Source organism: Chondrus crispus, genomic scaffold (assembly GCF_000350225.1).
Source record: "Chondrus crispus Stackhouse genomic scaffold, scaffold_112, whole genome shotgun sequence".
NCBI lineage: Eukaryota > Rhodophyta > Florideophyceae > Gigartinales > Gigartinaceae > Chondrus > Chondrus crispus.
In genome coordinates this window covers 251,556-260,365 of record NW_005178979.1, presented here as the reverse complement: position 1 = coordinate 260,365, position 8,810 = coordinate 251,556, and the positions used below count along the sequence as shown (strand labels likewise).

At 52.1% G+C, this 8,810-nt stretch overlaps 5 protein-coding genes across 5 annotated transcripts; 1 reads left to right on the top strand and 4 right to left on the bottom strand.

The window, feature by feature from the left end:
* Positions 1 to 4,581: 4,581 nt before the first annotated feature.
* CHC_T00001774001 (hypothetical protein) lies at positions 4,582 to 4,977 on the bottom strand. Its single transcript, XM_005712758.1, has one exon. It carries the CDS (start codon positions 4,975 to 4,977, stop codon positions 4,582 to 4,584), a length of 396 nt encoding a protein of 131 aa, XP_005712815.1.
* A 64-nt stretch (positions 4,978 to 5,041) lies between these two features.
* Positions 5,042 to 5,626, bottom strand: CHC_T00001773001 (hypothetical protein). Its single transcript, XM_005712757.1, has one exon. The coding sequence runs from the start codon at positions 5,624 to 5,626 to the stop codon at positions 5,042 to 5,044; it is 585 nt and encodes a 194-aa protein (XP_005712814.1).
* Positions 5,627 to 5,637: 11 nt separating this feature from the next.
* Positions 5,638 to 5,817, top strand: CHC_T00001772001 (hypothetical protein). The gene has a single exon (XM_005712756.1). The coding sequence runs from the start codon at positions 5,638 to 5,640 to the stop codon at positions 5,815 to 5,817; it is 180 nt and encodes a 59-aa protein (XP_005712813.1).
* Positions 5,818 to 6,940: 1,123 nt separating this feature from the next.
* Positions 6,941 to 7,162, bottom strand: CHC_T00001771001 (hypothetical protein). Its single transcript, XM_005712755.1, has one exon. It carries the CDS (start codon positions 7,160 to 7,162, stop codon positions 6,941 to 6,943), a length of 222 nt encoding a protein of 73 aa, XP_005712812.1.
* Positions 7,163 to 7,165: 3 nt separating this feature from the next.
* Positions 7,166 to 8,540, bottom strand: CHC_T00001770001 (hypothetical protein). The gene is made up of 3 exons (XM_005712754.1): positions 8,117 to 8,540; positions 7,351 to 8,013; positions 7,166 to 7,227 (listed from the first exon to the last, which is right to left on the bottom strand). The coding sequence occupies exons 1-3, from the start codon at positions 8,538 to 8,540 to the stop codon at positions 7,166 to 7,168; spliced, it is 1,149 nt and encodes a 382-aa protein (XP_005712811.1).
* Positions 8,541 to 8,810: the final 270 nt, after the last annotated feature.

Here is an 8,810-nt window from a genome sequence, read left to right as displayed (position 1 = left end):
CCCGCACTCCCCTAGCTCCCCGTACCCCTCCCCCACCGCCCGCCCGCTCCGACTGGACAGACCCTCCCCGTGCAGCACCGATCGCAGCAGCCGCGCCCCTGGCCAACGTGTGCAGCTTTGATTGTGCACCAGCCCTGTGCAGATACGCCCCATCTGTCCTCGCGTGTACTCCCCAATTCCGCTTCCGTCTTCATCCGCCACTCCGACCCACGGCCCCAGCCCGCATACCAGAGTCATAACTTCCTGCCCGTCCACCCGGTCCCCGCCCTTGCGCCGCCCCGCAATCTCAGCACTGTCCATGCTCACCGAGATACATTCGCGCGTCACCTGTCTCATCTGCTTCAATTCCTCCGCATACATCCTTTGCACTCGAGTAGGCAGTCCCTCCAACTTCTGAATCTCGTCCACCAAAACCCCCACGCATTTCAGCATTTCACACAACACCAGCCCCGTCATCTCACCCTCCACACGCAGACTCCCGAGATCACGTCGCCGTCGAGCCTCCCTGAAACCCGCAAATTCCTTGCCGCATCCGCCCCAATTCACTGCACATCCCTCTGCATCCGTCTCCCACCCGCATATCATACAACCGCCAGCCAATATTCTTCCACGCATCACCTCAAATAATTTCACCATTTTCGTCCCCCTGCCATCACTGACTGACTTGCTCGCGTCATCCTGCCACAAATTGCCCCAACTTTTCAGCTCCTCGTAGATCGCCTTTCCGAGTTGCTCCACATTCTCGTCGCTCTCGTTGCTCCCAATCCCACACAGCATTTCCACTCCCGCGCTCCGTCCTGCCCCGCTCGTCGATCGGAGTAGGTGTAGAGCTACTGCGCTTACGCGACCCATCGCGAACCACCCCTCGCCTCCCGCTTGACACACTCGGTACCCCACCCGCTTTCCTTCACACAAAGAGACAAGAAATGAACGACCCGTTCTTCGAAACTCCTCATCTTCCTCTGAGGATCCGTTGTGCGTTACCATTCTCATTGCAAACGCCACCGATTCCTCAAATATCTTCTTTAAAAACGTATCCATGTGCTCCGATCCTTGCCGCACGACCTTTTTTTTGCTTCCTTCTAGCGATTTCCATTCATTCCCACCGCTCCGCAATCTCAAAACCGCCTCTGCTACCTCGAGGACTTTCGCCAGATCCCCGTTTGTCCTCCCGTTCCCTTCCAGAACAGCCTCGCACTCCCTTTGTACAGACAGAATGTATCCAATCATTCTGTTCAGAGTACCTTCACCCATGGCGTTCACCACACCCACGCATGCCAATGCCGTGCTGCAATTTCGTACACGATAAGGCCTCACTGTGGGGGATCCCTTTTTCATCCATATATCTATCACTGACTTCACTAGTTTCATTCCCTCCTCCTCATTCAATGCACCATTCAATACCTTCTCACCAATGAGCTTCAGAATATGGTCAGAAATATGTTGAGTAGCCATAGACAGGACCATAGATGCATTTGAACCAAACGAAGCACCCCGCAAACGTAGCATCGTCTCAAACGCCTCGCCTTTGGCCTCCTGGCAGCATAACGACATTTCCAATTCGGCAACTGTCTTCCCGATCCCTTCTTCGTCCTTTACACTCAAAAAGGAAGCCGGAAGCGACTGCAGCAATCGGAGCACTTTCGAAATATGGCACCCACTCGATTGGCAAGTCGGGGTACGCGTGTCTGTTCTGTTTGCGAAGGCTGATAGCCATGTCCTCAACGAATCACCAAGTACTCGATGAACAACCGAACACTCAAGAAGATCCTCCCAGAACTGATCAAGGCCATTAAACCTTTGTGCCACATACCCAAGAAAGCTAGCAAACCCCTGCGGCACTTCATCACTAGATCCGCAAAAGTCTAGCAATGGAACAAGACTGGTAACAAACGACACTGTCACATCACGAGGCAATCGTTCATGAAACAGTGACGCACCCTCCCAGAAATGATAGCTCGCTTTGTTCGGAACCAGTTGAGCAAAGTAGTCAAAGACCAAGAATATCATCTTCTTCAGCAACTCTTTGTCCTTTTCATTCGGTGTCCGTGCCACTACCCAATGGCATGACATCGCCAGTGCTCTGATCACACAGACTAACTCGGTGACATCTTCTTTCTGTTTGTTTTGTGAAAATGTACGGTAGAGTTTCTCCGCTACTGTGAACGAAGGATCTTGGCAAATCTGCTCAGAGACCCCGCACGCAATTAAGAGATCGCTCGTCGACAACTCTTCGGTTGACTGAGTCGAGAGTAGTGCTGCGTCCATCCTTGCCAAGCTGAAAATATGTGAGGATAATAAAGACAATGATGCTGACCGAATCGATGCCAAACGCTTCATTCCGGGAACACGGGGAATCACATTCTTCTGAACACTTTCCCATACACCGCGAAACTCCGTTGTATTCGCCGCCTCCATGATGAGCGAAATCAAGAAGAATGTACACGGCACACTATTCGAAGAAAGCCTGCCTTCGTTGCTCATGAGGGCCTCGATACATTGCTGCGGTTGTCCAAGAGGAAGCGATTCAATGGCTTCTGCGAGTGTCCTCTTCATTTCATCATCACAAAGAAGGTTTGAAAGCCCACTTAAGAGCCGAAACCCCATAGAAGAACTTGTCAAACGTTTAAACAAGAGTGGAAGTAACCGTGTTTCATGATGACTTTTAACCAAGGCGCAAAAAATGCCCTGTCTGGATGGGAGGAGGCTGTATTCGACATCCTCCTGCTTCTTGGCATCACGTCCTTGCACGATCACCATAAGCAAATCAGGCACAGTGTCCTCGACAGCATCTAGCGAGAACGCCAAAATAGATTGCAAGGCCAGAGAGACTGCCTCTACAACTTCGCCAGAACTTTCAGAGTCGCGATATAGACTGCCAAGGAGAGTCACCAGTTTCATGAAAAGCTTGCGGACCCGACTACCGATATGTACTCTGTGCGACTGATGTTCGGTGCTTTTGTCGCTACTTGCCTTCACATCGTCTCCTGCTTTGCCACTAGTCCGAGATCGCTTTGAAGGAGCATGCGCCGCCAACACGTCATAGGATGGTCGATACGCATCTACTTCTTTTGCAACCTCAAAGACCTTCGCAAGCGCAACGACTTTCAGAGCTAATGCAGATCGACTTTGAAGAATGTCCGACTTGGTGGCATCCTGTAGCGAGTCCCCTAGCGTCACTACAAGCTCGTCAAAAAACTGAATCACTCGTAGCACGTCCTGGGCAAGCGATCCCTGCGAGGCTGCGCTTCGCTTTCGCCCCTTTGAAGACCGCCCCTCCGAGGTGATCTCTGCACTTCTAGCAACGCGAACACAAGCCCTAAACAAAAATTCCACTGCCTCTGGAAGAAACGGATCGTTTGATTCCCGGATATGGCGCAACAGTGGCTGTCGAGAGAGCGTTGGAGCGCCGAAAATAGCCGTGGCCAGAAGCGGTTCCGCAGCAGTTCTTAAATTTGACGGTGCACAGAGCAATGGAAACAAGAGCTTCTTAACCGCAACGGATAGCACGTCTCGAGGATCTCGCGAACGTTGTTGAAGCCGAGAATGGGCATCTAGTGTCCATACCGCGAGAGGGTGCAAGCCGGGATGCTTATGCACCAAGCTCACAACCGTAGCAAGCAGAGAGGCATGCAGCTCGATGCTCTGCGATAACGGACGAGCAGTGGTTGACGACGCTAGGTACAGAAGGGCGTCAGCGACCGGCTGCACGACGGCGGTGTCGGAACAGGCCAAATGAGCGGTGGCTGCGGGGAGAAGGTTGTTCGGATGTGCCTGCAAGGAATGGATGTCAGTTTTGGACTCCTTGAGAGTTCGAGCGAGAAGATTCCAGTAGGCTGGAAGATGTTCGGTAAACGCAGTGGATGGCGGTTTGGGTTTCAGGACGAAGAGAATGTGGTTGAGCACCAGAGTATAAGGCGATGGTGATAGGGTGCCCGCTAGCGCCAGTAGCCTGTCGCACGCTGCTAGCTTGTCAAGGACTGGGACATCTCCATAGCGGAGAGCCTTTGCAGAGGCCTCATAAGAGAAGTTGTCAGTGGGAAAAGAGGGCATCGCGAGGGGTAAGCTAGCAATCACAGTTTCCCCCAGTGCCGGCGACGATGGATCTAAGATGTCAATGGTCCGCCTTGTACAGCAAGGCTCAACCGTCTCACATCAATATGATAGTACTGTAATGCCTGCAACGTGTACTATACACGTGCACATAGTTGATGTATTACACGTGTCAGGGAGCTCAAAATTTGAGCACATTTAATGTGTACAGTATAGTATTGCCTATTTCGATCCATCGTGTCTTGACAAGCGTAAAGTTATTGCCAGCTTGAGCACCTTTCTTGTGCAAACATCGCACATCTCTCGTCAGTAGTTAGGGTACATTCAATGTACCACATCTCTCGTCAGTAGCTCGGGTACAATCAATGTACCTGAACTGTTGACGAGAGATGTGCGATGTTTGCACAAGAAATGTACTCTAATTTAGATTGTGCTTGCACCGGAGCTCTACCACACTGCATCCTTAGCTAGTGTACCGTCCAATTACAACCGTCCGGGGGAGCAGAATTCCTTTTGTTGCTCATTGTTTCATCGCCCAAATGAAACATGTACAAGGTCCGCATTCAAGACTGTGAAAAATACGGATTCCTTCTGAGATGAGGGCAATAGTGCTACAGGACAGTAGACCTTTACATGACGGACTATATTATGGGGAGTATACATGGATGAACCGGAAAGCGGAAGTAATCGAATGTGTCTGTTCATGAGTATCAGGATGTATCTAGAGCGTCGAAAGACTATATTGTGGTAAGGGTAGGAGAACCGGAAAATGAAAGTTGGATCGAACGTGTCCTCGCATGAGTAACATGGTGCGCCTAGCGTCGACTTAGCGCCATTTTGATCTTCTTGGCATGAATGACTTCCGGTCGGAGCCCGTTCTTGAAAATTCCTGGAACTGTTGCAACTGCTTTTCTGCCCCGGCATGCTTGGCCACGACGACACTCTCCGACCCAGGATGCAGCCGTCAAGCACGTTCCATATGGCGCATTTACTTCTCCATCTCTGTTAAATGAGCTTTTGACGGGGAAAAACTTGGGGTTGTGATACTTCCACACAGACTTCCCGCCTCTGATACGGACATAACTAGCCGAAAAAAAGTTTGGAAACTCCTCCTTGACGTCTTTGACTCTGAGACCGCCAAACCAGACCATGGTAAAAACGTAGTTTCCGTCAGGGAATACTCTTGGAACCTCAATATATTGATAATAGCCACGGCCGAGATTGTCATTTCCACAAGCCCTGGTTCCCTTGCACTTGTAAACTTGTCCCGAGAAGCAACCGTAGTGGAAGGCGGTGTAGGCATGCCATCTGCGGTCGTTCTTCTTGGAGACGGGGACAAGAGAGAAACGTACAAACCCGCCGCTGTGGTTATTGCGGTGCCACTGAATCTTGACATGTTGACCTCGCTTCCACGTTTCAGCAGGTCTATTAGCACTATTGCGGGCTTTATATTGTCCTTTTGTCCATTCACCCGGTATTGGCCCCCAGCAGTTTGGAGGGCTGCAATGAATAGGATTCCATGCAAGCGGTCTGTACAAGACAGTGTGTGCAGAGGCGAAGGAGTCTTTCTCATGAATTGTAGTCATGAAGATCACAAACATCAAAAATGGTATCGACATCGCTGACATTGTTGTGGTGAATAGGTTCTGGCTTGTGTGCACGCGGAGATGTGCGACAGTCCTCAAGTTTCTATTGCCGCTCAGGTTTACGCTCCATCGGGTGTTGTGGGAGAGCGAACGAGTAGTATTTATAGAGCCCACTTAGCATTCCGACCCGGTGCTGGCAACTCTGGCGCATACAGAAAGACGCAGTTGCTTTCTGCATGGAATGATGAAATGAAGCGGAGGCCCCGGGCAGCCTGCCAGGGAATCGGAACCCCAAAATGTATTAGTTTCACATGCAGTAGAATGTGCAAATACGGATAGAGACCATGCACGAACCCTAAGAAGGTAGTCAGATCATTCATACATTCGGTACGGGCCCCACCCAGCAAGTGATCATTGCAAAGTAGCAATCCGTGGCGCGGGATTGGTGTGGGATGGTTTATCAATTTCTCGGAACAATCACGGTTGGGGTACAGTGGTGCATTTTGCATTTGATGTACTCTACTCAGATACGAAATGCCGTTAACACATTCCAGCACGAGGTTTCCACATCGTTGTCGCACGCACTTTGTGAAAGCTTAACGGTTTTGTCTTGCTTTTAAGACAAGCATCGGCAACTGAATGGCAATGTACGTTACATTCCGGTGTTGAAAACAGTTAGGCCAACGCTAGAGATAGTGTAGGTGCCTTTAGTTGTCTCCTACCGTAGGGAGGCGTCCACCTGTACATACATGAAGCAAAAGTGTTTGATGAGTGCATTCCTCACTCATGACGGCGAGACATCTCCCTGCTGACATGCCGTTTCTTTGATTAATGACAGGCAGTTTACTTTGCTTACCGTGTTTGTCCAGAGGCACGAAATAGGGAGATACCCTTCGGCGGTCGGTGGCGGTCTTTCTCGCAACTATATAACTTGACCGGGTTCTCCCTGGTTGTAAATAAAGTTTTTTATCATACGCGATATGCACCGTGATTTTAATACAATTCTCAATAAACTCAATTACAGTAGGGGCAAAAGAAGCCATTGAATTTCTTGAAAAACTCAACGTATTGCAACCTATCACAGCAGAACTTGACGGGCCACATCTACTGGGACGGCAGGTGTCGTGTAGTTGAACCTCAAGGCTGTTTGAAGTGAGCTGCGACATCGATGTACTGGGCAGTACGCGAACGAGAGTTTTGTGTCATGGGTAAATGCACCGTTTAAATGATCTGAATTGCGAGTATGTGCCAGGCTAGAAGTACAAGGAAGCAGTCCCGCAACCTGGCTTTTGCTCCCCCTATCAGAACGGGCTCACATGCAAAAACAATGCTTGTGTGCGATGTAGAGGAAGACGTCCAGCATTGTTTACAGAAGCTGAGGATAGACGGCTTGATGTTCTATATGGCATCACTCTTGTGGTGGGAGGATGCGCCCCGAGGATGCGCCCCGAGGATGCAGGATGAGTTTGGGAATGGACGGCCAAGCAACTTGTCTTGGCTGTCGACGGCGCACAGCGATTCATTTTTCAATTCAAAAATTTGTGGGCGCACAAAGGTACGCTTGGCAGTTGCAAGAAAAAGAAAGGTCCTCTTCCAACCGCCAACCGCCGCCAGCGGCACTGCTATGTAGGTGCCGGCAAACACCACCCGCTTCTTCCACCTGCCGTGCTGCGCTTTAGTGACGCTGCGCTTTAGTGACGCTGCTCCCCACGCTCGCCGCAGTCCCACACTTTGGCGTTGGCCCTCAAATCGGCGACATATTTCTCCGCATCGGCGCGCCCGTTGCGATAGATCTCCATAGCCGCATCAAAATCGTTGGGAATGAGATGCTCAATGTTGCACGTCTCCTGCCTCATCGGGCTGATATCGGCCATCCTCGCGACTGGACTAACCGTAGTGGTGATACATCTGCCCGTATCCGGAGCCCTGAGGACTGGCTGATTATTTGAAAATCCGCCGTCCCAGTAGAAGCCGCCTCGCCCCGGTCTGACCGGCACCTCATAATACACCGGAATGTAGGTGGAGGCCATGAGCATATTGAATAAGTGCTGCCTGCTTTTAAAGTTTGCGACCAGGCGATTCCCCCACACCTTGCTGTCCTGGGGCGTCTCCGTCACGGAGATGAAGAGCTTTCCACGGACGATCTCGTGCGCGTCCTCCGGGAGGGAACGCATGATGTGCGGGCCAATGTATTGACTCATCTTACCGATTGGACCTAGCAGATGCTGCTCAACGCTCTGCATGCCCATGCTAATACAAGCCTTGAGCTGGTAGTCCAGGTCGAGGTCTAGCGCGGCGGCGGCGGCGATCAGCGCGCCGCCTGAGGAGCCCAGCCATACCGTCTTCTCGTCGACGATGCGCTCCCTCTTGAGCACTGAAGAGGCACAAAAGAATGGGTGGTGGACGTCAGATTACACATTCTCGCGCACAGAAGAAGCATAAATTAAAGGTTGGGCTCGCCGCAGTAGGAAACTTACCTTCGCAAACGCCGATATGGTACGGTAGCATCCAAGCGCAGCCCTGCAAACTAACGGAATGCAACGGGAGCTTCTTCTTCCCTGCAAGGCCGGCATCCTCTCCCAAGTACTCGCCGAAAGGTTTGTAAGAGAAGCAGCGCTGCGCAAGGTCTGGCGAAATCAACCTTAAGCCGCCCTTTACGACGCGGACGCCCCAATCGCGAAATCCATTACACGGGAGCCTGCGCCACGCCGAGTCTGCGGCGGCGACGACGAAGTACGAGCATGGCTGCGCGACAAAGATAAGAAACAGGTAGACAGCGGCCCAGCCCAAGTAGAGCACGGAGTGTCGCACGTGGTCATACACGAGGTGGATGCTCGCGCCGGCGCCTACCACCATATCTGCGGGGGGGAGCATTGCCGGGGACGTCCGCGCCGCGGCCATAGCGGGCGCGCTTGCCTCAGCAACACAAGTTAGGTCTGCGAGTGTGGCAAAGCGACGCGGGGGCCGGGCGCGATGCCTGCCGCACGCCGGGCATTCGCATTGCGGGACAGGGCCATGGCGTGGCGCCACGCATTGGCGCACGCCCCTTGCAGCAGGGCACCGCTCGCCGCGGTGGCCTGCGCATCATTGCTGTTGCCAGCGCGCCGAAAATCCGCCCCGCCCGCCCGCCACAACCACCGCAAACGGAAGGCAAGAGAGGCGGCCAAAGCA

Bases quoted from the DNA above. Each gene is read 5' to 3' on its own strand.
- CHC_T00001770001 (XM_005712754.1), bottom strand. From the start codon at position 8,540: ATGGCCGCGGCGCGGACGTCCCCGGCAATGCTCCCCCCCGCAGATATG. The intron at 8,014-8,116 runs GTAAGTTTCCTA...GTGCCTCTTCAG, and splicing joins CCATATCGGCGTTTGCGAAG to TGCTCAAGAGGGAGCGCATC. The intron at 7,228-7,350 runs GTGGGGAGCAGC...CGGTTGGAAGAG, and splicing joins AGTGTGGGACTGCGGCGAGC to GACCTTTCTTTTTCTTGCAA.
- CHC_T00001771001 (XM_005712755.1), bottom strand. From the start codon at position 7,162: ATGAATCGCTGTGCGCCGTCGACAGCCAAGACAAGTTGCTTGGCCGTC.
- CHC_T00001774001 (XM_005712758.1), bottom strand. From the start codon at position 4,977: ATGCCGGGGCAGAAAAGCAGTTGCAACAGTTCCAGGAATTTTCAAGAA.
- CHC_T00001773001 (XM_005712757.1), bottom strand. From the start codon at position 5,626: ATGAGAAAGACTCCTTCGCCTCTGCACACACTGTCTTGTACAGACCGC.
- CHC_T00001772001 (XM_005712756.1), top strand. From the start codon at position 5,638: ATGAAGATCACAAACATCAAAAATGGTATCGACATCGCTGACATTGTT.